Here is a 27381-nt window from a genome sequence, read left to right as displayed (position 1 = left end):
TGTACCAGCAAACTAAGAACATTAATTGGTCTGACCCCACCATGAACAATCACACACCTTTCAGAGCATAAAATTACAAAGACAAGGGGACAGGGGAGAACACCCTCAGCTTATATTCCTTTTCTAGCAAGCCCTAATTAAGCCAACTTACCAACTGCAAAAATCAATTGGTCAAGCAGCAAGTATCCAGATCTCTGCACAGTTTAAACTGCTTCTCTGATTAGAAGAGTCAGAGCACACTATCATTCTGGGAGTCCAATGTGTGGCAGCGGCCAACAAAGCAAACAAGATGCTAAAAATTATTTAAAAAGGGATGGTTAACAATGCCCCTGTATTGCTCCATGGTGCGACCTCACCTGGAGTACTGCGTTCAATTCTGGTCTCCTTATCTCAAGAAAGATATAGCGGCACCAGAAAAGGTTCAAAGAAGAGCGACCAAGATGATAAAGGGGATGGAACTCCTCTTGTGTGAGGAAAGACTAAAACGTTAGGGCTCTTCAGCTTGGAAAAGAGACGGCTGAGGGGAGATATGATTGAAGTCTACAAAATCCTGAGTGGAGTAGAAAGGGTACAAGTGGATCGATTTTTCACTCTGTCAAAAATTACAAAGACTAGGGGACACTCGAAGAAGTTACAGGGAAATACTCTTAAAACCAATAAGAGGAATTTTTTTTTCATTCAGAGAATAGTTAAGCTCTGGAACATGTTACCAAACGTTGTGGTAAAAGCAGATAGTGTAGCTGGTTTTAAGAAAGTTTTGACAAATTCCTGGAGAAAAAGTACATAGTCTGTTATTAAGAGAAGGGGGAAGCCATTACTTGCCTTGGATCAGTAGCATGGAATGTTGCTACTGTTTGAGTTTTGGCTAGGTACTAGTGACCTGGATTGGCCACCGTGAGAATGGGCTACTGGGCTTGATGAACCATTGGGCTGACCCAGTAAAGCTATTCTTATGTACCATCAGGTAGCAGGGGGCACTAACCCAAGGGTTAGTGGACTCCAGGTCCCAGAAGGCACTGAGCCTCTGCAGCTCAGAGCTGAGGCACTTTGGGAGAGTGTTGCAATCCTACCGAAGCAGAGAAGCATAAAATGCCCTAGCAGGAAGTTAATCATAGAAGTCCCAGAGGGAGCGATCCCAAGGAAGAGACTTCTACAGAGAAATGTTTCCTAGCTGTGGGCTGGGAGCCCTGAAGAAAACAGAAATTGTATGAGAGTGCCAAGTTGAAGGCTGACCAGAGGTTTTCAGAGATATTTATTTATTAATTTATTCAATTTTCTTTACCATTCTCCCAGAGGAGCTCAGAACGGTTTACATAGATTTATTAAGGTATTTAAGCATTTTGTGAGAGTGAGACTGGCAGGGTGAGAACTTGGATGTTAAATGTGTTGGCTAAGGTAAGCCAAGCTCTTATACTAAATATATATGGACTTTATTCTGGTGTCTGGCTGTGACCAGATTCTAACACCTGAATAGAGAAAGACTGTTTTTCTTTGTAATTGAGAAACTACTTTTCTGCCCCCCAAGTCTGTGAATTAACAGGGCTCAAGTTTATGGAGTAATAAAGAGTTTTGTTGCACCTTTTACAGTGTTTTGTGTGAATATCTGGGTGAATGTGTAGAGTCCAGGAAAATATGGATTGGAATGTATCACACACTGATACAGCCAGACATTCACTATCATGATTCTCAGTGATGAATCATGTTCTCAGAGATCATTCACTATCATGTGATGGTTAGATGAATCATGTTCTCAGTGATAGGAAACAGAAGGCAGATGAGGAATGTTACCATGACTGACTGTACGTAAGGGAACAAAAGGCCCAATACACTGTTAGTGCTTCTCTCCTCTCTTGACCACACCCATAGGCTGCTGCCGATACAGCTCTTGGGCTGACCTTACAACTCTGATGGTCTAGTGGCATATTGGGGGTAGGATCAATCTCCCGTTGCTCCTGCCCAGCTTATGTCTCAAGTCAAAATGGCAGCTATGACTTTCAGAGGCAATCTCACAAAATGGCTGCCATGACCTCCAGTTGCAATTTTGAGATTTAAGGCAGCATGGGAAGGAGCCAGTCTACAATACCAAAGCTATTTGTCTTATTCCATGATGTGTATTTTTAGATTGAAAGTTGATTGAAGTTTTTATTACACTCAATACAGGTATATGATTACTGGCCTCTATGGATCATTTGGTGTCTTCTTAGATCTGAAAGCTGAGTGAAGCTTTTAGTACACTCAGTACATGTATATGGTTTGTACCCTGTGTGTATCACTTGGTGTCTTTTTAGATGGGAAAGACAAGTGAAGCTTTTAGTACACTCAGTACATGTATATGGCTTGTAGCCTGTGTGGATCATTTTGTGACTTTTTAGTGTTGAAAGGTGAGTGAAGCTTTTAGTACACTCAGTACATGTATATGCCTTGTCCCCTGTGTGGATCATTCTGTGACTTTTTAAATATGAAATCCGAGTGAAGCTTTTAGTACACTCAGTACATGTATATGGTTTGTCCCCTGTGTGGATCATTCTGTGACTTTTTAAATATGAAATCCGAGTGAAGCTTTTAGTACACTCAGTACATGTATATGGTTTGTGCCCTGTGTGGGTCCTTTGGTGTCTTTTTAAACATGAATGTTGAGTGAAGCTTTTATTACACTCAGTACATGTATATGGCTTATACCCTGTGTGGATCATTTTGTGACTTTTTAGACTTGAAAGCTGAGTGAAGCTTTTATTGCACTCAGGACATGTATATGGCTTGTACCCTGTGTGGATCATTTTGTGACTCTCTAGCTGTGAAAGGTGAATGAAGCTTTTAGTACACTCAGTACATGTATATGGTTTGTGCTCTGTGTGGATCATTCTGTGACTTTTTAGATATGAAATCTGAGTGAAGCTTTTAGTACACTCAGTACATGAATATGGTTTGTTCCCTGTGTGGATCAATCTGTGACTTTTTAGATATGAAATCCGAGTAAAGCTTTTAGTACACTCAGTACATGTATATGGTTTGTGCCCTGTGTGGGTCCTTTGGTGTCTTTTTAAACATGAATGTTGAGTGAAGCTTTTATTACACTCAGTACATGTATATGGCTTGTACCCTGTGTGGATCATTTTGTGAGTTTTTAGACTTGAAAGCTTAGTGAAGCTTTTATTACACTCAGTACATGTATATGGCTTGTACCCTGTGTGGATCATTTTGTGACTCTCTAACTGTGAAAGGTGAGTGAAGCTTTGATTGCACTCAGTACATGTAAATGGTTTGTGCCCGGTGTGGATCATGTGGTGTCTTTTTAGAATGGAAAGATGGCCGAAGCTTTTATTACACTCAGTACATCCTGTGTGAATCATTTGGTGTCTTTTCAGTGTTGAATGCTGAGTGAAGCTTTTATTACACTTGGTACATGTATATGATTTGTCTCCCTTGTGGATCTTCTTGTGAATTTTTAGATCTGAAAGTTGAGTGAAACTTTTATTACACTCAGTACATGTATATGCTTTGTACCCTGTGTGGATCCTTTGGTGTCTTTTTAGATGGGAAAGCCAAGTGAAGCTTTTATTACATTCAGTACATATAAATGGTTTGAATGCTGTGTGGGTCTGTTGGTGGATTTTTAGAGTTGGAAGCTGAGTGAAGCTTTTATTACACTCAGTAGATGTGACTAGTTTCTCATCTTTATGATCCCTTTTGTGCATTTGGAGTTTTTTCTGGTGTTTTTTTGCTTTCTTCTTGCCATGGAGGAATTCAGAAGTCACTTTACCACTATTATTCATTTGGAAGGGTCTTGCTAGGTGTATCTTGTCTTCGGGGATGTTACAGAGCTCCCAGTCATTTCTTTCACAGATAGTGACTCCATCTGTTGTGTCTCCTGCAGGGTCTCTCTGTTCCTTTGATTCCTGCTTACAGTTGTGTGTGTTAATCCTCTCAAGTCTCTGGGAAATATTCTCACAGACATTTTCTGACTGTGTTTGGATTTGTTCCATTTTTACCGGATCTTCTCCTCGTTTCTTTATTCTCTTCCATTCGTGTCGGATCTGATGATCTGCTAGATATAAACAGAAAGTATTTCTCATGAGTTAGAAAACAGCAGTGGTTTCTAAGATAGAATCTGTGTATAATGAGAGGAAGTATAGGTTATGTCGCACCAGGATTTTCCTTGTGTGTCTTGAGACTGGTCAGTTTCCTATAAGCAAACCATTTTTTCAAGCATTTATCTCCAGACAGTGCAAGTTTGCGAGCTGTTCCTTGGAAATGGCAATGTGGAGAATTAAGGGAATCAATTTTTAAAGGTGCCAAAAATCTGATTGCTCTGACAGTAATCTATAGGTTTTGCAGGTAGGTATAGGAATCACCTATAGCTCACTCATGCCCAACCTATTTGCACACCACCCCCTGCACTTGGGCACTATCTTATGGAATAGCACTTCCATGAATTTACAAGAACTCCTGCCATTGTCACCTCTGTGGTGGCACGTAACTGCTGTTTTAGCATGAAGGTTACTATCTCGCCTTGATTACTGCAACTTTATTTACCTCAGCCGTACAAAAATCTGCCTTTATAGACTGCAATTGATTTAAAATACTTCTGCAAATTTGATTTTTGGGAAACGTAAATTTGACCATGCGACTCCGTTGCTCCAGAGTCTTCATTGGCTCCCGGTTTATTTTAGAGTTCAATTTAAATGTGCCTGTGTTGCTTTCAAGATCCTATATGGTATCGTTACTCCTCTTATTCCTTTATCTTGGAATGTCTACAGATTCTCTTTTGCAAGAGGCATCCAACAATTTAAGTTAGCCTTTCCTTCCAGGAAAGGGACTCAAAGAGTCAAGATTTTTAGTCAATCTTTGATTTTTTAATTTTCTCAACTTTGGAATGATCTTCCGCTTCTTTTAAGGAGTTCTGGTTCACTTCAGTTTTTTCGTAAATCTTTAAAAAACACTTTATTTGCTAAACATTTTGAAAATTAATTTTCTTGAGATTTCATTATTCCTTATGGGGGTTTTTTCTGTTAAGTTAACTATTGTAAACCGAGTCGAGCTTACAATCCTGTTCGTTCACTTAGATCATCCTCTCAAAACTTATAATAATAATAACAACTTTATTTTTCTATACCGCCAGTCAGGCAACTTCTAGGCGGTTTACATTGTAAGAAGGCTGGACATTCAGCGAATAACAAAAGGTCTTAATACAAAACAATAAGTCTACATATAATACAATACAATTCAGTACAGTACAATACAGTGAGTCTAAATACAATACAATACAATAAGACTAGATACAATACCATGCAATTATATTAGTTATACCTTCCCTTAAAACAATAGGAACAAGAAGAGCAGACATGTTTTCTGTTATGGGTCCACAATGGTGGAACTCTCTACCACAACATATCACAAACAAAAGAGATCTTCTTTCTTTTAAAAAAATCTTGAAAACCCACTTTTTTAAAGATGCTTTCAATACTTAATATTAAAATTTTTTTAGTATTTTAATCTTTTACTTACCCCCGTTCCCTTATGTTTTTTCCCGTATTTGTTTTTCTATATATAACAGATGTAATCTTTTCCCCTCTTTTTCCTCCCATTTCAAGTTTGTCTAGTCTTAAATTTGTCGTTACTGAGTTTTAATTTGTATCTTTATATTTTATTCTTTTTTATTTATGTACATCGCTTTGTAAACAGATTCAGCGATAAATCAAATATTAATAAACCTTGAACCTTTCTTAGAATGAAGACTCGGTATATAATGCCAAGCCTTAGATTAGATTAGAATGTTAAATGCCAAAGTGACTCTTAATGTTTGGCAGACTGTATAGAATTAGAGGGAACAGCTCAGAAGAATGAGAATATATTATAATCTGTGCTTCTTGGGGAATTTCTTCTATAACTATAAAGTAATGAAGCTCACTCCAGCCCATCCTAACTATCCTGTCACTGGCGCTTCTATTAAAGCCCTCCCCCCAGCTCATCCTAAACCAAATCACCATATACGGGACACCGACCATGCAGGATCGCCCAGTACAAGCCCTAGTTTGTTTTATACCATTCATTTTCTAATTAGAGATCCTCCGTGTTCATCCCACGCTTTTTTGGAATTCAGTCACCTTTTTCATCTCCACCACCTCCCTTGGGAAGGCACTGCAGGCATCTACCACCCTTTCCGCGAAAAAGAATTTCCTAACATTACTCCTAAGTCAGTCACCCCCGCAACCTCAATTCATGCCCTTTGGTTTTTACCATTTTCCTTTCTCTGGAAAAGATTTGTTTCTATATTAATGCCTTCCAAGAATACTTGATTCTATGTAACTGTAATTCTATGTAATTGTAACTGTATTGATAAAACTTTATAAATAGGAAATGGAAATAAGGCTATTTCTTTTGGACTAAACCCCTTTCCTCAGGTCAGGACAGGATATCATAACAGCTGCATACTGTACTGTCTTGAAGAAAGATTTGGCCTCTGAAAGCTAACTGAAGTCCAATAAAATTGTATTTTCTTATTTCTTGTTATTTGTTTTATTTCTATTTGTTTTTAAAGTGGTGATTGTTATGTATCTATTTGTTTTATTTCTATTTGTTTTTAAAGTGGTGATTGTTATGTATCTGGTTTTTTTCAAATTTACATCTACTGTCTTTATATTTTGTACAGTATTAGGGGACATGTGTCACTGTTTCTGTGGTGTTTCATTAATTTAACTTTTATCTACATATTTCTATTTTTAATTAGTGATTATTCCATATTGGGCGAGGGTGTTTCTCTGTTCTGTGTGTATGAAAAGGACATGGTTTTCTGTTAGCACTGACTACAAAATCAATTGACTGTGCAGGATCTGACTTGTTTAGTTTTACAATTCGTGAGTTGGTGCTCTAGTGCAGTGTTCTTCAACCGCTAGTCTGTGGAACAGTGCCGGTCCACAGAAATTTTCTGCCAGTCCGCAGGGCCGGCACCTCCATCGGACCCAAGACAGTGTTTTGCAGCGATCAACGCGGCGTCTTTGGGCCAGCTCCCTGGGTGCTGCAGTGCACAAAGCCATGGGAAAAGGTTCCTACCCACATCCTACACCTCAACCGGAAGCCTTCTCTCTTGTCATATACTAGGTACACCACTGGATTTAATGACCCTATTCTAACCACCAAATTTCCCTGTCCCACCCCACCCAGCTACTTTTTCATACCACCCGGCTGGAAAAAAATTCTGGGGAGAACACTGAAGAGGCAACAAGAGAAACGAGCATAATACATAAATGAAAAAGCAGACAGAGGCATCAATGATAAATAACACAATAACCATCAAAAGGAGTACATACGATGCCAGCAAGTCACAGAACTGTCCAGGAGCAAGAACAGCCCGCCTTCCCTATCGACCCCATAAATTTTTCAGTATAACAGACCCAGCCCCCAAGGATCCCCTACCCAAGAGGCAATACACACACCAGGCACCGCAAACCAAACAAACCATCAGACATACTCCACACACATTCTCCAGTCAAACTCTCCCCTCCCTTCCCCCCCCCCAAGTCTGGCGTAGAGAGCTGCATGGGAATGGGGACGACGGGAATCCCGCGGGACCCGCGGGCATCCCGCGGGTTTCCCCTTCGGGTCACGGGGATGCCCCCTAGGGTCGAGGGAATCCCGTGGGGACGCCCCCTAGGGTCGCGGGGATCCCATGGGGACGCCTCCGAGGGTCACGGGGTTCCTGCGGGGCTGGATGTACTCAGTCGCACGGCTCCTCTTCTCTCTACCTGCTCTGCTTGCAGCACAGAGCCGAACGGAAGTCTTCCGGACGTCAGCGCTGACGTCGGAGGGGAGGGAGGGCTTAAACAAAGCCCTCCCTCCCTCTGACGTCAGCGTTGACGTCGGGAAGACTTCCGTTCGGCTCTCTGTGCTACAGGCAGGGCAGGTAAGGAGAAGGAGAGTAGCCTCGCGGCTCGAGTAGCTACCAAGGGAGGGGGCGGTCCGCCCCAGGTGCAGCACAGCAGGCCAGGTCCCATTACTTTTGTGGCGCTTCCCCGACCGACCGACCGACAACAGCCCCGGTCCAACAAACCTCCCTGCCCTGTAGCCACAAATCTAAATTACCTTCTTACAGCAGCTGTAAGAAGGTAATTTAGATTCGCGGTTAAGGGCAGGGAGGTTTGTCGGACCGGGCCTGTTCTGTTGTCGGTCGGGCAGGGAAGCGCCACGAAGGTAAGGGGGCAGGGAGAGAGAAAGGAAGGAAAGGTGGAGTGGAGAGGAAAAGACGCTTAAGGGAAATGGGTAAAACTGAGGGGGGAGAAGGACGCTGAAAGCACTGGGGAAGACAAAGGGGTGGAGAAGGATGCTGAAAGGACATGGGGAAGATGGGGGAGGGTGGAGAAGGACGCTGAAAGGCCATGGGGAAGACAGGGGGGGGAGAAGGACACTGAAAGCACATGTGGAAGACAGAGGGGGGAGAAGGACGCTGACAGGACATGGGGAAGATGGGGGGGGAGAAAGACGCCGAAAGGAAATGGGGAAGAGAGAGTGGAGAGAAGACGCTGGCAGAGAAGAAGACAGAGATGCCAGACTATGGTGGGAGCGGAGGGAAGAAGATGGATGCCAGACCAATTTGGAAGGGGGGAGCAAGGGAGAGGCACAGTAACAGAGCAAATGGAAGACTCAGAGGGAAGAGAGACAGTGGATGGAAGGAATTGAATGAGAACATGAGGAAAGCAGAAACCAGGCAACAAAGGTAGGAAAAAAAATTCTTTTTTTTTTTTTTTGCTTCAGGATAAAGTAGTATATTAGTTGTGTTGATAAAAATTTATAAACATTAGAGGCTCTGGTAGAAAGCCGTTTACAAAGTATGTATTCTTCCCAATTAATATTTCCAAATTAATAAAGTCTTTTTGCTTATTTGTAAATGGGATTCTACCAGAGCCTTTAATTCAGTAGCATAATTAAATGAAATAACTATTTCTGAAGTTTATAGGGACGGGAGGGGACAGAGGGGATCCCTCGCGGGGACGGGTGGGGACGGAGGGATTCCTCTCAGGGACGGGTGGGGATGGGTGGGATACCTCACGGGGACGGTTGGGATTTCTGTCCCCGCGCAACTCTCTAGTCTGGAGACCATAGGTAAATGCAGGAACACCCTCCACAGGGCCAAGTAAGCCAGCACCTCAGGGTTAGTAGAGCGTGTATGACAGTGGTCTCCAACTCAAATCCTTGGCAGGGCCACAATTTGGATTTGTAGGTACTTGGTGGGCCTCAGAAAAAATAGTTGATGTCTTATTAAAGAAATTACAATTTTGCATGAGGTAAAACTCTTCATAATTTCTTAATCTTTCCTTTTGGCTAAGTCTTAATAATAATATTGTCATTTATAGCTAAAGAGACATATGATCAAGAAACTGTTTTCTTTTACTTTTGTGCTTATGATAAACACACCGAGGGCCTCAAAATAGCCGTGAGTTTGAGACTACTGGTGTTTGATAACAAAGCTCAAAACGTGCCAGCTCAATCATCATCGGGGACACTCTTATGTTTCCAACAGGCTCTATAAACAAATGCAGAGCGAAATTATTCTCTGATTTGGAAAAAAAAACCAAAAACCCAATTTTCATTTACAATTACATTTTTATATCGAGAGCAGCACAGAAACAGTCATAAATAAAACCAAGAGGCCAGTTTACTAAGGCTTAGGACCCTCTAAGGGCACCTTTTACTAAGGTGTGCTAGCGTTTTTAGCGCACGCAGCAGATTACCTCGCGCTAACCGTGCGCTTCGTGGCTAGAACTAATGCTGGCATTAGCGTCTAGTGCGCACGGCATTGTAGTGCGCGCTATTCCGCGCATTAATGCCCCTCACGCAGATTAGTAAAAGGAGCCCTAAATGTTGACTGTCCTGTTTTATACCTCTGGACAAAATGGCACTTAGTGGACACTAAGCTAATAGAGTCCATAAGTTACTAATACAATTCAACCCCCTCCCAACTAACTCCCCCAAACCTCCCCCACCTCTGTTGCAACACTCCAACATGGCAGATTGTGGCTCTCTACGGCCTACCCGCCAATTCTAGCCATTGGCAAACCAGCCTGCGTCCAGAAATCCACTGGGCAGTGCTGTTTCTTCTGCTGTCCAGCTGTATGACTTGTCCTGAATTAGTTCTTGACCTCCTATTTGTTCCCATCCCTCCTCTCCCTAGCCTTCTGTTTACTACTCCATGGAAGAAACCACACTGCAACCTAAATTTAACTTTCCTTTTCCGTTCACCCATTTCCACTCATCATACAATCCCCATTTCTCAACTTTCTACAAAGTCTGTTGCTTCACAGCTGCAATTTTAGCCATCCAATTTCCTCACCATTACCTCCAGAACAGGGAACTCATCCCTTACAGTGGGTCTCCTCTCCCCTCGTTAAAAAGCGTCATGTATGCAGGTAAATTAGGGAAATCCCTTTTCTTCAAATTCACTGAGCTTTGGAATAACCTCCCTGCCCCGCTGCGGAACCTAGGCTCATTCCAATTATTCCGAAAGCATCTGAAAACCTGGCTTTTCTCCAAAACGTAAAGCTATCTATTTTAAATGTAAAGCTAGCTATCCTCTTCATAACCTCTAATTTCTTATTATGTCCTTCCCTCATTTACTGAATTACATGTAAACCGTGTCGAGCTCTATCTTTATGGATGATGCGGTATACAAACTTAAGGTTTAGTTTAGTTTAGTCTCCAGCTCGTCATGCATCCCACCCAATAGGCAAATCACAGGTCCAGCTCCAGAACTTCATTTGCTATTTCTTGTACCCATTTAACTACTGATGTCCAGTATGTGCAGACTTTAGTATGTCCACCAGAAATAATAAAAAAATTCCCATTACTTCCGCAACCCTTCCAACATCTTCCATCTCTCTCTGATACTAATTCTGAAGCTGTACAGGTGTAACACGAGTTCTCTTTCTGGATCCCTTTATCCTGTCTTCCCTTTCCCATGAATTCCTCAAATTTAGTGGCTTCCAGCACATATCCCTCTGCACATAATTACTCACTTGTAAAAAGAGGATAATAATCAGTAGCTTCAGACCATAATGTTCCCTCAGGTTCCAAATTCCCTTGGAGTAGCCCAATCTGAAGTCACTTGACCCCTTTGCTTCCCATTCGTGAAACTCCCTAAGCATAACCAAAGGCACAAATTCTGGATTATGTCTAATGGCCATCAGCCCATAATAGCAATTGTCATCTAACAGTGTATCTCTCACTTTGTCCCATAAGAACATAAGAATTGCCGTTGCTGGGTCAGACCAGTGGTCCATCCTGCCCAGCAGTCCGCTCAAGCGGCGGCCCCCAGATGCTCTAAATGACCAGGTGCTCTAAATGAGTCCAGCCTCACCTGCGTACGTCCCAGTTTAGTAGGAACTTGTCCAGCTTAGTCTTGAAACCCTGGAGGGTGTTTTCCCCTACAACAGACTCCGAAAGAGTGTTCCAGCTCTCCACCACTCTCTGGGTGAAGAAGAACTTCCTTACGTTTGTAAGGAATCTATCCCCTTTCAACTTTAGAGAGTGCCCTCTTGTTCTCCCTACCTTGGAGAGTGTGAACAGCCTGTCTTTATCTACTAAGTCTCTTTCCTTCAGTATTTTGAATGTTTTGATCTTGTCTCCTCTCAGTCTCCTCTTTTCAAGGGAGAAGAGGCCCAGTTTCTCCAATCTCTCACTGTACAGCAACTCCTCCAGCCCCTTAACCATTTTAGTCGCTCTTCTCTGGACCCTTTCGAGTAGTACCGTGTCCTTCTTCATGTACAGTGACCAGTGCTGGACGCAGTACTCCAGGTGAGGGCGCATCATGGACCGGTACAGCAACCTTCTCCGATCTGTTTGTGATCCTCTTCTTTATCATTCCTATCATTCTGTTCGCCCTTTTTGCCGCCGCAGTGCATTGTGCAGACAGCTTCATAGAAACATAGAAAAAGACGGCAGATAAGGGCCGCGGTCCATCTAGTCTGCCCACCCTAATGACCCTCCCCTATTTAACTCTGTGTAGAGATCCCAAGTGACGATCCCATTTCTTCTTAAAATCAGGCACGCTGCTTGCTTCGATCACCTGAAGTGGAAGTTTATTCCAGCGATCAACCACTCTTTCGGTGAAAAAGTATTTCCTTGTCGATCAGAACTCCCAAGTCTCTTTCCTGGGAGGTCTCTCCAAGTACCGCCCCGGATATCCTGTATTCGTGCATGAGATTTTTGTTACTGACATGCATCACTTTGCACTTATCCAAGTTGAACCTCATTTTCCATGTCTATGCCCATTTCTCAAGCTTGATTATGTCACTTTGTAGATCTTCGCAATCCCCCTGCGTCTTCACTACTCTGAATAACTTTGAATCGTCCACAAATTTAATCACCTCACTCGTCGTACCAATGTCCAGATCATTTATAAAGATGTTGAAGAGCACGGGTCCAAGCACCGAGCACTGCAGCACCCCACTGGTGATGCTCTTCCAGTCCGAGTATTGTCCATTTACCACCACTCTCTGTTTCCTATGTTCCAGCCAGTTTTTAATTTACGTGATTATTTCACCCTCGATTCCATGGCTTGCAATTTTACAAAGTAGTCGTTCATGTGGAACCTTGTCGAACGCCTTCTGAAAATCCAGATATACAATGTCGACCGGGTCGCCCTTGTCTATCCACCTGTTTACTCCCTCGAAGAAGTGCAGCAAGTTCGTCAGGCAAGATCTGCCTTTGCTGAAACCATGCTGGCTGGTCCTCATTAAACCGTGTCCATCAAGGTGATCAATGATGCGGTCCTTTATCAGCGCCTCTACCATCTTTCCCGGTACTGAGGTCAGACTCACCGGTCTGTAGTTTCCCAGATCTCCCCTCGAACCTTTTTTGAAGATTGGCGTAACATTTGCCACCTTCCAGTCGTCCAGAATCTTTCCCGATTTGATCGACAGATTGGCTATCAATTGAAGCAGTTTAGCTATAGTCCCTTTCAGTTCCTTGATGACCCTCGGATGGATGCTATCAGGTCCCGGGGATTTATCACTCTTAAGCCTATCGATCTGCCTCCATACCTCTTATAGACTTGACCATCAGCCCTGTCAGTTTCTCGTCTTCATTTCCAGCATATAACCTGATATGCAGTCAAGGGAGGTTTGCTGCCTGCCTGGAGCCAGAATCCGGGATGTTACCACCTGTCTAGATAGACTCCTCACGCCCCAGGACCACTTCCCCATGCTTCTCATCCACATCGGAACAAACAACACTGCCAAGAAGACCCCGGAGAATATACCTAGACACTTCAGAGCCCTGGGTGAGAGGCTGAGGCATGCGGGAGCTCAGGTGGTCTTCTCCTCGATCCTCCCTGTTAGAGGCAAAGGAAGAACCAGGGACGAGCGTATCCAGAGGATCAACGAGTGGCTACGCGGCTGGTGCAGGGAGATGAACTTTGGATTCCTAGACCACGGAGAGGCACTTCGGGGACTTCAGGGATCAGACGGGCTCCATCTAACCAGCAGAGGTAAGAACGTCTTCGGACACCGATTGGCCCGACTGCTTCACAGGGCTTTAAACTAGGTAAGTTGGGGGAGGGAACCGGTACAGTAAGCAACTATCCAGAGGAGGAGAGTCGCTACTCCACTTCTGGGTCCAAGGTATGTACTCACCTTGCAAACAATTCTTTAGGTGCCATGTCAGTTCAGATGGTAAACTCCCCTCGGGAGCCTAGCAGTTGCAGGGTATGGAGGGCTATGTATGTTAATGCACGCAGTCTGGGCAATAAAATTCTGGAATTAGAGACCGAAATAACGACTGCTGACCTAGATGTAGTAGCAATTACTGAGACTTGGCTCACGGACTCTCATGGGTGGGATATGGCTATACCGGGTTACAACTTGCTTCGCCAAGACAAAGAAGGCAAGGTAGGGGGAGGGGTGACACCAGGGAGGGCATCAAAACTACGAGAATAACAGATGTCAAGTACACCGGGGAATCCCTCTGGGTTAACCTGGCCAGATGCAACGAAAAATGCCTGTACCTTGGTGTAATATACAGACCTCCAAGACAGCAGGAAGACAAGGACACTGAATTAATCGATGACATTGAGAATATCACCTTACGGGGGGATACAGTACTGCTAGGGGATTTCAATATGCCAGATGCAGATTGGAACGCACTTTCAGCATCTACCAGCGGCAGCAGAAGGCTGCTCTCCTCCATAAGGGGAGCATGACTCAAGCAATTGGTGCTGGAGCCTACTAGGGCCCAAGTGATAATGGATCTGGTGCTCACCAATGGAGAAAGCGTCTTGGAGATCTCAGTATGCGATAAGCTTGCCACCAGCGACCACAATATGATATGGTTCAACCTCAAAAAGGGTTTCTCTAGATCAAGCACGACAACAAAAGTACTCAACTTTCGAGGCACGGACTTTAAACGCATGGGAGATTTTGTCCATTAAGCACTGCAACACCAAGCGATGACCAATGATGTGGAGGATATGTGGTCAAACTTGAAATCTACCTTACACACAGCAACAAACCACTACATAAGATCAGTAAGTAAACGGAGAAGAAACAACAGACCTCAATGGTTCACCACAGAGATATCAGATCTAGTCAAAGACAAGAAGCATGCATTCATATCCTACAAACGCTCGGGGGAAAAAGAGGCTAGAAAAAAAATATACGGCCAAGTCAGCAGCTGTCAAATTGGCAGTCAAAGAGGCCAAGCTTCGAACAGAAGAAAACTTAGCAAAGAACATCACAAAGGGGGGACAAATCTTTCTTTAGGTATATTAGTGACAGAAAAAGAAACACGGATGGGATAGTACGCCTCAGAAAACCTAATGGGAGTTATACAGAGTCAGACACAGATAAAGCCGAACTACTAAATGAGTACTTCTGCTCAGTCTTCACCTGCGAGGGGCCAGGGTCCGGCCCACAGTTGCAGGAGAAGCACAACTCGGGAGACCCGTTCCTGAACCACAAGTTTACACCCAGTGACATCTACAAAGAAGCGTGGGATGAACACAGAAGATTTAGAATCAGAAAATAATATTAAATATTGAACTAAGGCCAGTTACTGGGCAGACTTGCACGGTCTGTGTCTGTGTATGGCCGTTTGGTAGAGGATGGGCAGGGGAGGGCTTCAATGGCTGGGAGGGTGTAGATGGGCTGGAGTAAGTCTTAACAGAGATTTTGGCAGGTGGAACCCAAGCATAGTACCGGGTAAAGCTTTGGATTCTTGCCCAGAAATAGCTAAGAAGAAAAAAAAAAAAAAATTTTAAATTGAATCAGGTTGGGCAGACTGGATCTTTACCTGCCGTCATCTACTATGTTACTATATGTTACTACAGCGAGCTATCAAAACTCAAGGTGAACAAGGCTATGGGACCGGACAATCTGCACCCCAGGGTGCTCAGAGAGCTGTGTGATGTCCTAGCGGAACCATTAGCCGTACTCTTCAACCTCTCCCTGAGTACGGGAAAAGTCCCTTTGGACTGGAAAACAGCTAACGTCGTTCCTCTGCACAAAAAAGGTTGCAGGGCAGAGGCTGAGAATTACAGACCGGTGAGTCTCACTTTAATTGTGAGTAAGCTCATGGAAACACTAATCAAACGTGAATTAGACACTATCCTGAACGAGGAGAATCTACGCAACCCCCACCAACACAGTTTCACCAAGGGTAGGTCATGCCAATCCAATCTTATCAGCTTCTTTGACTGGGTAACTAAAAAGCTGGACCAGGGAGAGTCCCTGGACGTCGTGTATTTGGACTTCAGTAAAGCTTTCGACAGCGTCCCCCACCGTAGATTATTGAACAAAATGAAATCGATGGGATTAGGTGCAACACTAACTCAATGGGTCACTGACTGGCTAAGTGGTAGACTTCAGAGAGTGTTGGTTAACGGTGCCCTCTCCAAAACGTCGAGGGTGTCCAGTGGAATGCCACAGGGTTCGGTCCTGGGACCGATCCTTTTCAATATTTTCATAGGAGACCTGACCCAGGGGCTTCAAGGTAAGATAGCATTGTTTGCCGACGACGCCAAACTATGTAACACTGTAAGTAAAAATGATTTGTCCGACAGCATGAAGCAAGATCTGCTTTTACTGGAACATTGGTCCACGACCTGGCAGCTGGGCTTCAACGCGAAAAAATGCAAGATCATGCACCTTGGCAACAATAATCCGTGCAGAACATACACACTGAACGGCGAGACCTTGGCTAGGACGGCAGCAGAGCGGGACTTAGGGGTGCTCATTAGTAAAGACATGAAAACAGCCATCCAAGTGGAAAAGGCTACATCCAAGGCTAGACAAATGCTGGGTTGTATCCGTAGAAGCTTTGTTAGCCGGAAGCCGGAGGTCATAATGCCATTGTACAGAACCATGGTGAGACCTCATCTGGAGTACTGTGTGCAATTCTGGAGGCCACACTACCGTAAGGACGTACTGAGAGTTGAGTCGGTTCAGCGCATGGCCACTAGGATGATCTTGGGGCTTAAGGATTTCTCATACGAGGACAGGCTGCACAGATTGTGGCTATACTTTCTCGAAGAGCATAGGGAGAGGGGAGACATGATTGAGACATTTAAGTACATCACTGGCCGCATAGAGGTGGAAGATAACATTTTCTCTTTCAAGGGTCCGTCAGCTACAAGAGGACATCCGCTGAGAATCAGGGGTGGGAAATTTCATGGGGATACCAGGAAGTACTTCTTCACAGAAAGAGTGGTAGACCATTGAAACAAACTCCCAGAGCAGGTGATCGCGGCCAGCAGCATACAAGATTTTAAGAATAAATGGGATGCCCACGTCGGATCTTTACGAGGGCAGTATAGAGGTGATACCACCTGTGAGCGACCCCTTAGGAGGTTGTTAGGGGAGGGTTAATGGAGTGGGCAGACTTGATGGGCTATGGCCCTTTTCTGCCGTCATCTTCTATGTTTCTATGCTGTGTATATCCTCTTCAGTAAATATAGACACAAAAAATGTGTTCAGTTTGTCTGTGATTTCTTTGTCCTCCTTTAGCACTCCCTTTATTCCATGGTCATCCAAATGTCCCACTGCTTTCTTCGCGGGTCGTTTCCCCTTAATATATCAAAAGAACAACTTGAAGTTTTTCGCCTCCTTGGCTATTTTTCCCTCGTAGTCTCTTTTGGCCCCTTTTACCGCCTTAAGGCACCTGTGTTGATGTTGTTTGTGCTTATTCTAGTTTTCGTCCGTTTTTTGACCTTTTCCATTCCTTAAATGAAGTTTTCTTGTTTCCCATCGCTTCCTTCATCTCTACAGTGAGCCACGCCGGTTCTTTGTTCTTTTTCCTCTTGGATCCCTTTTTTCATACGTGGTATATATATATTTTGCGCCTCGGTGACTGTGTCCTTAAAAAGGGACCAAGCTTGCTCTAGCGTTTTTACAGTCTTTCCTCTGCTCAATCTTCTTCCCCACCATGAGCCTCATCCCTTTGTAATTCCCTTTTCGGAAGTTTAAAGCCATGGCCGTCGTTCTGGACCGATGTTTCTCCCCTGTGTCCAGGTCGAAGCGGATCATGTTGCGATTGCTGCTTCCCAGCATCCCTTCTACACCTTGTGCCGGTCCTCGCAGTCCATTTAGAATTAAGTCCAGAATTGCATTTCCTCTTGTATTTTCTTTTACAAATTGTTCCAGGAAGCAATCGTCTACAGCAACCAGGAACTTGGTCTCTCTAGCACAGCCGGAGGTGCCTAGGTTCCAGTCTATCCCCGGATAGTTGAAGTCACCCATGATAACTGCGTTGCCTCCCTTGCAGTTGCGTTTAATCTCGTTAGTCATTTATCCATCTATTTCTTCGGACTGCCCTGGGGGTTGGTAGTAGATGCCAATCTTCGTTTCCAGTCCATTTGTTCCCAGAATTTTGACCCATAGACACTAACTTATCCATCAGTTGTGGTGTGTTCTCACCAGTAGATTCAATTCCCTCTTTGATATATATGGCAATGTTCCCACTTTTTTGAACCCTGTCTCTGTGGTATAGTTTGTATCCTGGTAGCACAGTGTCCCAGATGTTTTCCTCAGTCCATGTTTCTAATTCACCCATCTTATTCCTTAGGCTCCTTGCGTTCATGTACATACATTTGAGTTTACAACCTGTTCCTTTCTTGCATTTCCTTCCCTCTTGTGTCCATTTCAATCTGTCTTGCTTGTGATCCGGTGGGTCTTCCCCTCTATCATCCTGCACGGTATCCTCTAGGTATTCCGGTTCCCGAACCATCTACTCTCTCTCTGTCGACTGTTGGCTTTCCCCTTCTTCCTAGTTTAAAAACTTCCCTGGTAGACCATAACATCCTACTGCAAATCTTGGACTCAATAGGCATCTCAGATAAAGTATACTCATGGTTTGAAGGTTTCTTAAAATCCAGAACATACAAAGTAAAATCAGACAAAGAAAAATCCAAACCTTGGTCCAACCCCTGCGGCATTCCACAAAGGTCCCCACTGTCCCCTACTCTCTTCAACCTATATACGGCCTCTCTTGGCGTTTACCTGAACAAACAAGGCCTATCCTCTTATAGCTATGCTGATGACATCACCATCCTCATTCCTTTCGACCAACTAATGCTCTTAATGCCAGACACACTACACAGAACTCTAGCTAGTTACGACTTGGATGGAAGACCACAAACTGAAACTCAACCCAGACAAAACTAAATTCATCCTCCTAGAAAATAACAAAATCCCAACCATAACCAACTTAGAAATCAACTCTATCAACTACCGTTTGCAAACCACCCTAAAACTTCTAGGTATGACTATTGACAGAGGCTGCACCATGCAACCACAAATTAACAAAACAATACAGATATCTTTCGCAGTTATGAGAAACCTTAGACAAGTCCGAAAATTCTTCGAAAAAACACAATTTCAGCTCCTAGTACAATCTCTAATCCTAAGTATCCTAGACTATTGCAACATCCTCTACCTCCTCTGCCCTGCAATAATGATTAAACAACTACAGACAATTCAGAATACAGCTCTGAGACTCGTCTATTCATTGAAAAAACATGATCACATTACTGAGGCATTCATCAATTCTCATTGGCTTCCAATCCAGGAAAGAATACAATTTAAATTCTACTGTATACTATTTAAAACTATAAATGGAGACAGCCCAACCTACCTAAACGACCGCCTCATCCAAACCACCTCTACCAGGCATAGAAAAACACATCCCCCATTCACTTACCCCCCAATCAAAGAAGTAAAACGGAAAAAACTATACAACGGACTACTGGCCACTCAGGCAGCGAAGATAGACAACCAAGTCTCCAACCTATTCAAGTTTCAAGTTTTATTAAATATTTGATGAATCACCTATTAAACAACAACTCCAGACTACAAGATGTTCAGAAAGGAAATAAAAACTATACTCTTCAAGAAATCCCTTAATAAAGCTTAATACCATGATAAAGCTTAACCCCCCTCTTACCATCCCCTCCCTAACCCCAGATCCTACTTTTCCCTCTCTTGGAAACCTTCTCTGATCTAACGTTGTAACCCTTCTTCCATAACTCTTTTTGTAATCCGCTTTGAACCGAAAGGTAATGGCGGAATAGAAATCTGTAATGTAATGTAATTTCTCTCTTGATTTTCTTGCAAGTAGTCTCGTTCCGTCTCTGCTGAGGTGGAGTCCGTCCTTCCTGTATAGCTTGCTCTTCCCCCAGAACATCGTCCAGTTGTGCGCGAAGTGGAATCCTTCTTCCTCACACCAATGCCACATCCACGCGTTGACTACTTGCAGCTCCATCTGCCTCTTCTCATCGGCCCTGGGTACCGGGTGGATCTCCGAGAATGCTATCCTCTGCGTTCTGGTCTTCAGCTTCCTTCCTAGCATCCGGAACTGGTCCTTCAGCACTTCCCTGTTGTAGTTCCTGCTGCTTACGTTGTTCGTCCCCACATGGATCACCACCGTCAGATATAACGTGTTAAAATTGGGTTTGTACTTATACTCCCCTGTAAGAGCCTAGCAGCCCACAACCTATACTCTAAAGCAGTGGTCTCAAACTCGCGGCCCGCCAGGTACTATTTTGAGGCCCTCGGTACATTCATCATAATCACAAAAGTAAAATAAAACATTTTCTTGATCATATGTCTCTTTAGTTATAAATTACAATATTATTAAGACTTAGCCAAAAGGAAAGTTTTATTTATTTATTTATTTAACCTGTCCTCCCAAAGGAAATGGGTTACAAAGGTACATTCACAGTACAGAAGGACAAAATTATTGAAAGACATTTTTGGCAGACATAGCTTAGAAAAATTTGTGGCATTCGTAGAAGATATTACATGGCATAGTATAGATTTAGGACAGCATTCACTGTACTAGCATAATTGTACTAAAGTTTTAATGTTATAAGCACGTACATGATTGGTGGTTGGCAGTTTAGGTCCCGTGAGTAGCGTTAATCATTATGGAGCTCATTAGTAGCGTTGAACATTATAAACTAGCAAAATTGTCAATTCTTTAATGAGATATTAACTATTTGTTCTGAGGCCCTCCAAGTACCTACAAATCCAAAATGTGGCCCTGCAAAGGGTTTGAGTTGGAGACCACTGCCTCTAAAGCAACTTCTCCTTACATTTCCTGTTATAATTTGACCCACAACTTCTTCTCACCTTCCGTTCAACATGCTAGGACTGCCTGGAGTGCTACTGCCCAGTAAAAGCCCTGTATGTGCGGGACAGCAAGACCCTCGTGGTCCCATTTGTGTTCACAGAACTGCAGTTCTGACGTGTGCTGCACGGTCAGGTTTGCCTGGCTCATGCGCTCAAGAACTGAGCTTATCTTGAAACTTTTCTGCATATGCACCTAGCACGTTCCTCCCCCTATCTTTTGCTTTTACAGCTTGCATATAATTTAAATATCATTTCCTTTGTGCATTGGAGAGTTATTTTTCTGCACCATTTTGGCTCTACTACAGAAATTCTAAGAATTGACCTGTACATGATTTTAAGTGCTGTGCCAGAACTAACACCGTCATATGCTGCCTAATTTTCAAGAAAGAGATAGCAAAATTAGAAAAGCTAAAGAACAGGACAATGAAAATGATAAAGGAGATTAGAACAAAACTTACAAATATTTAAAAAGAACCTAAAGTGTCTTCTTTTTAAAGAAGCCTTTAATTGACAGATTATAAATACTCTTTCTTCTTGACCTTTTTCGGTCTATCATTTTATCCCCTTATCTCCCTAATATGTTTCCCTTTTATGTAATCTTTTAACAAATATTGTATTTCCTCCCCACCTTCCCATTGTTATCAGTTGTCTTCCTGTTTAAAGTTGTTACCCAGTTTGTTTAGAAGAATAGTAATTGTATAAGTGAGTCCATTTTAAACTCTATTTTATTTATGTAAAACGCTCTGAAATTGGAAAAGCGTTTAATCAAACAATTTAATAAACTTGAAACTTGAGACAACTTCCCTAGGAAGAAAGGCTAAAAGCAGCTAGGACTCTTCAATTTGGTGAAGAGACAACTCAGGAAGTTATGATAGAGTGGGATGGGTAGATGTGAATCACTTAAATTCCTTCCAAAATACTAGGACTAGGGGGCACAGTAAATTTAAATTAAACGGAAGAAAATGACATGGTGGCTGTTATCCATGGCTAGCTGCAGGGAGCCACGGGTAACCCGCCGAAACGGGGAGAGAAAAAATAGTGGTTGCCACGGGGACAGGACCAAGGCCATTCACCGCCCTGTGAAGCAGTGAATGGTCTTGTCTCTGTAGTGAAGGGAACACACGCGGTAATAGATCATGCGGCCCAGCAGCCCCCTCCGCCCAATCGCCGCATCCCGCCATCTCCCTCCTTCACCCTCACCTTATGTGCCGAATTTAATATTTCTTCCCAAGCGGCACGCTTTCAACAAGTCACACATGCGGCTGCTTCAGTTGAATCTTCTCTTCTGACGCAACTGGAAACAGGAAGTTGCGTCAGAGGAGAAGATCCAACTGAAGCAGCCACGCACGCACAACTTGTTGAAAGTGTGCCACTGCAAGAAGAAAAATTAAATTCACCACATAAGGTGAGGGAAAGGGAGGTAGGGGGATGGTGAGAAGGGGGCTGCTGGACCACACGATCTGTGACCGTGCGTGTTCCCTCACAGTAGGAAGGAGGGAGTGAAAGGGAAAGAGATGCTGGGCCAAGGGAATGAAGAGGGAGACAAATATTAAACCCACAGCAGGAAAGAGAAAGGGGAGTAGGACAGGCAGGTGAGCCAGATGCTGGAGGCGGGGAAAGAAGATTGATGGGGTTGGAGAGGAGAGAGACACATTGGTGTGGAAGAGAGGGGAAATCTGGACACAGGAAGGTAACAGAAATAGAGGGGACATTATGTGCATGGGGGCATAGGGACAGAGACATAAAGGGGAAATACATGGGGGGGAATTATGTGTATGGTGGCATAGAGACAAAGACATAAAGGGGAGATACATGGGGGGATTATGTGCATGGGGGCATAGGGACAGAAACATAAAGGGGAGATACATGGGGATGGTATACGGGCACGGGGGGGGGGGCAATGCCGGATACATGAGGGAATTTACAGAAGGGAGATATTAGAAATGGGAAAAATAGGAACATAGAAGGGAGATGGTTAGTGTGGATGGGATGAGATGGTTTGTGGGGAGGGGACGGGACAGGGACGAGCTGATGGGACGGGGACAAATTTTTGCCCCGTATCATTCTCTAAATTTGATGCCAGAGAACATGGTGAAAGCAGTTAGCTCAGCAGGGGAAAAAAAAAGGTTTGGCTAATTTCCTAAACAAAAGTCCACAAGCCATTGTTAAAATGAACTTTGGAAAATCCGCTCCTTATTGCTGGGATAAGCAGCATAAAATCTGTTTTGCTCTTTTGAGATCTTGCCAGATACTTGTGATCTGGATTGGTCATTGTTAAAAACAGAATACTAGGCTTAATGGATCTTTAGTCTGTCCCAGTATTGCGATACTTATGTTTTTAATATGGGTTCACCCCTACTCTTCTAATAAGTTGTTTCATGATTTATCCATCACTATGAAATTAAGTCGAGTTTTTCTCAGAGTAATATGTCCAACCATGGATTTAGAACCAGGTTAAAATCACCTCCCATAATCATTCTCCCCTCTCCCAGACCCATCAAAACGTCCCCCACACAACTAAAACAGGTCCCTTACTCTATGTTTGGGGCATCGATAGGTGATTTTAGTGACTTTCTCCCCTCCACTGCCCCTTCCGATACTAAATATCTCTTGCCCATTCTTTATTTTCTTCATCCTATTACTAATCACTATCCCCTTCCCACCTCTCCTACTGTCACCCTTATTTGGTGCCATTTATCAATAGAAAAAATCTTTGTGCCACTTCAACTTCTGATCTTTAACCCATGTATGTCCTGAGGTAACAGAATATCAGTTTCCAACCTTTTAACTTCTTTAAATATACTTCTCTTGTGATTAGAGTTTAAACCACTTGCCTTTCCGGATCTTTAAGTAAGTCTCCCCTACCCCTTTCTCCACCACTCTTCCCACTCATCCCAAGACAGAGGCACATTTTCAAAGTACCATAGAAAGCTTTGAAAATGAGCCCCATAGCTTCTTCCCATTTTGGCTCCAATCTCAAAATGGCTGCCAGGACCTCTACTATTACTATTTATCATTTCTATAGCGCTGACAGGCATACACAGCGCTGTACATTTGACATGTAATATACGGTCCCTGCTCTGAAGAGCTTACAATCCAATTTGGACAAACAGGCAGGGCATATAGGGATTGGGGACTTTCTTGCATAGAGAATGTTCAGATGGACATAGGTAATTTTACAGTGAGTGGGAGTTAGGAGTTGAAAGCAACCTAAAAAAAAAAGTGGGCTTTTAATTTGGATTTGAATACTGCTGGAGTCAGGTTTTACAACAATTTGTAGGAAGACATTTCGTAGGATATGATAATTGGTAGGATGACAATGAATAGTATAAAACAACTGTTGCCCTACCTTTTACATCTACCAATTGTCAGAAATAGTAAGCTGATCCTTGTCGTCCCCCCCCCAAATCCACCCACAAGAAGCAGAAGATTGGCAGAGGGGGGGGGCCATGCCCTCCCAGACCCCAGAAAAAATAGGGACAACCCCTACGTAAGACTCCCCGACCCCCGGAAGAAGCCCTTCCCTGAAAGAAGCAGCAGCAGCTTGGCGGCAAGGGGGGGTCAAAGCCCCCCCCAACCTCCCAGAAGAAACACAGGCTTGGCAGCAATCCTCCGGAAGAACACCCCCAACCCTCCAAAAGAAGCAGCAGTATGGAGGCCTACTCCTTTTCTTCCCCCTCCTGCGCAGTTGTTCACAAAGCCGCAGGCACTGGCTGACCCGGAAGCCTTTCCTCTGACGTTGGAGGGTCGCTGCGACATCAGAGGGAAGGCTATGCTAATCAGGGCCTTAGGCCCCTCCGAGGGCATCCAAAGATGCACTGGGAGAGAGAAGGGCCCTCATTTTGAAGAGGTGGCCCTATCAGCAGAAAGGAGTGGGCATCCCTCCTGATGTTTCTTCAAAAGGTACGGAGGATGTGGGGATGTCAGAGGGGTGTTGGGGGCATGTGGAGGGTCAGGAGTGGACTGTCCTTGAAGGGGGGATGGGGGGGATTGATTGGGATGTCAGGGGTGTGTGGAGATGTGCTGGGTTTCTGTAGAGAACCCCCCTCCTGTTCTGATGTTGTTCAAGGGGGCTGGGGAGATCGGTGGGATGATGGGGGGGTGCGGACCAATTATGAGAGGTCCCTTCTCCTGTTCTGATGCCATATAGGGGTGCTGGGGAGGTTAGGGTGTGTGGGGTGCTGGTAGAAGGCCATCCTTGAAGGAGGGCTGGAGGAATTGGTGTGGATGTTGGGTTTGACTGCCCATGAGAGGCACCCCCTCCTGTGCCAATGCTATTCCAACAATATTCGGATGCCCGCTAGGAGGTACATACCCAAAGATTGGTAGTGGTAGAACAATTGGGTATGACAAATGGTAGTTTTTTAGTGCCGAATAAATACAAGTATTAAGGTGGCCAAGACCTCTTTAAAAAAACAAACAGTAAAAGGTGCACAATAAAATTTCCCATCAACTTATTTGGAACAGACATAAACCTTGATTCTACAGAGCCCTATTGTGGCACTTCCTTCCTCAGGAACTGTGGTTTGCAGTTGCACCAGATGTCTATCTGAAGCCCTGTAATCACATATAGCCACTGAACAGAATGGCAGACCATCCCGGACTGAACAATGTATCTCTGCACACCTCATTCATCACTGGTAGAAGTTGCATGCTGAGCCACCGGTCCCTGGCTTTCTGCATCAGTCCCTAATACTGACCCCCAGCATGTGCACTCATGACAGGATATTAAGTGATCACTGCAGTACCCACTCACTTCCTCCATAAATCATAGTCAAAGTTGTCTTTATAAGGACGGGCAACTACTGGCAATAAACGTGTAAATTTATCTCTTACCCAGAGAGATCAGGGTCTGATAATTCTCCTTCATCACCTCCCGGTAGAGCTTCTTCTGCTCTTCATTTAAATACTCCCACTCCTCCTGGGTGAACGAGACAGTGATGTCCTCAAATGTCACCGGCATCTAAAATATAAACCAGAAACTCGCTCAGCATCTCTAGAGAGAGGCCTCCCAGGGTTGGTGCTCACTGAGGAGGCGGGCTTTGGGAAAGATTTGGGTATATAATCTGTAAGCACACAATTCACATCCCAGAGCAGGACTATAGCAATATTAACCAGTTACAGCCCAAATCTCCCTTTGTGGGACTCCTGACCTCTCTCCTTCCCCTGAGGAGGGGCCCAAAGTGCCTTTCCTCAGCCCCAGCTCTGCTCAGGGTCCTGACTCTGCACTATCCCAGGGCAGAAGGAGTTGGGGGTCTCTCCCACCTGGGCAGAAGCTCCTGCAGGCATTTTCCTCTCTTCCTCTGTAGTTTTCAGTCTTAGAAACGAATGTGGGGCTCTTTCTCCGGTCGAGGGTTTGTCTTTTGCAGCATGGGAAGAAGGAGCACAAGGACAGGAAGTGAGAGCTGGAGCTCTAAGGCGCGTTTCCTGTTGGGCACAGGCTGATGACATCACACCGAGAGGCGGTGCTTCACACAGCAATTAATCCTGCCCTGCTTAGTTCCATCCTCGTTCCTGTTCCGCCCCAGCATCATTCTGACCAACGAGTGCTAGAAAGAGCTACTCTTACCCCCCCCCATCAATTTTCTGACCAATCAGCACGGGAAGGGGAGGAGCCGAAAAGACTGGACTGCGTCTCTAGGCAGACAAGTCCACTGGGCTCCCCTGGCCCCGCCCCCATCTCCATTATATATTTACTTGCTTATTTACTTTCACTTGATTTCTTCTTTTTTTTCTCTCTATCTCTTTATTTTAGAGCATGAGATTCAGCCCCAAGTAGAGGGAGACTTTCATGCTTCAGGGGTTGAGAGATGCACGGAGGGGGAGGGGCAAGGGAGAGAGTGAGATGCTGCGGGGGGGGGGGGGGAGGCAAGAGAGAGATGGGGAAGGGCAAGAGTTAGAGCCTTAGGAGCAGGACCACAGAAGTTGGGTTTTATTTATTCATTCCATTTTCTATACCTTTCTCCCCAGGGAGCTCAGAACGGTTTTACATGAATTTATTCAGGTACTCAAGCTCTGAGGTGGCATTGCATGTGAAAGGGCAGTTTCTCGGTGGCAGAGTTTGCCTGCAGCACTTTTCGTATGTGGCATGTTTCGTATGTGTGTGTGTGTGACCAAACAGTAGTCAGCCTAAAAAAATTAAAGCATTCTGGTAGTCATACACAAAATACAATATTAAAAAAAGACAACAACCCCCCTCCCCCTAGATAACCAGCAAGAATAGTGTATATGTCCACAGTTGATGTGGTCAGCAAGGAGATTGGTAGAAGAACCGGTCTTTTAAATTGGATTTGCAACATGTTACTGCACTTGAGAGCCTTAAATAAAGAATGACACTGAGACAAAGTTTGCCCCTGCCCCATCCTCACAGGCTCTGACTCCATCCCAGCAAAGAACATGAAGAAAGGGGACAAATCCTTCTTCAGGTATATTAGTGATAGGAAAAAGAACACAGACGGAATAGTATGCCTTAGAAAACCAGATGGGAACTGCGCAGAATAAGATTCCGATAAAGCAGAACTACTGAATGAATACTTCTGCTCGGCCTGCGAGGCACCGGGGCACGGTCCGCAGTTGCAGGCAAGCCCCAGCGTGGAAAACCCGTTTCAGAATTTCGAGCTCACACCTGGTGACGTCTACTACGAACTGGCAAGACTCAAGGTGAACAAAGCCATGGGACCGGACAATCTACACCCCAGGGTGCTCAGTGAGCTGCGTGATGTCCTGGCAGGACCGCTATCAGGACTCTTCAATCTCTCCCTAAGTTTGGGGA

At 44.3% G+C, this 27381-nt stretch overlaps 1 protein-coding gene across 2 annotated transcripts; it reads right to left on the bottom strand.

The window, feature by feature from the left end:
* Positions 1-832: 832 nt before the first annotated feature.
* Positions 833-26129, bottom strand: LOC117354584 (oocyte zinc finger protein XlCOF6-like). Of its 2 annotated transcripts, none has more exons than XM_033932353.1 (3): positions 25875-26129; positions 25446-25572; positions 833-4045 (listed from the first exon to the last, which is right to left on the bottom strand). In XM_033932353.1, exons 1-3 carry the CDS (start codon positions 26058-26060, stop codon positions 2169-2171), a joined length of 2190 nt encoding a protein of 729 aa, XP_033788244.1. In that variant the 5' UTR covers positions 26061-26129; the 3' UTR covers positions 833-2168. The 2 variants fall into 2 exon arrangements, with proteins under 2 accessions (XP_033788244.1, XP_033788245.1); XM_033932354.1 differs by having other exon boundaries at positions 833-4042.
* Positions 26130-27381: the final 1252 nt, after the last annotated feature.

This window comes from Geotrypetes seraphini, chromosome 2 (genome assembly GCF_902459505.1).
Source record: "Geotrypetes seraphini chromosome 2, aGeoSer1.1, whole genome shotgun sequence".
Lineage (NCBI taxonomy): Eukaryota > Metazoa > Chordata > Amphibia > Gymnophiona > Dermophiidae > Geotrypetes > Geotrypetes seraphini.
The sequence above is the reverse complement of the archived record's forward strand: the minus strand, read 5'-3'. Positions and strand labels throughout refer to the sequence as shown.

What these genes read in the sequence shown, in the direction of transcription:
- LOC117354584 (XM_033932353.1), bottom strand. Translation starts at nt 26,060, where the DNA reads ATGTCATCAGCCTGTGCCCAACAGGAAACGCGCCTTAGAGCTCCAGCT. An exon ending in CTGCAGGAGCTTCTGCCCAG is followed by an intron (nt 25,573 to 25,874) that starts GTGGGAGAGACC and finishes TTTATATTTTAG; the next exon opens with ATGCCGGTGACATTTGAGGA. An exon ending in TCAGACCCTGATCTCTCTGG is followed by an intron (nt 4,046 to 25,445) that starts GTAAGAGATAAA and finishes GTTTATATCTAG; the next exon opens with CAGATCATCAGATCCGACAC.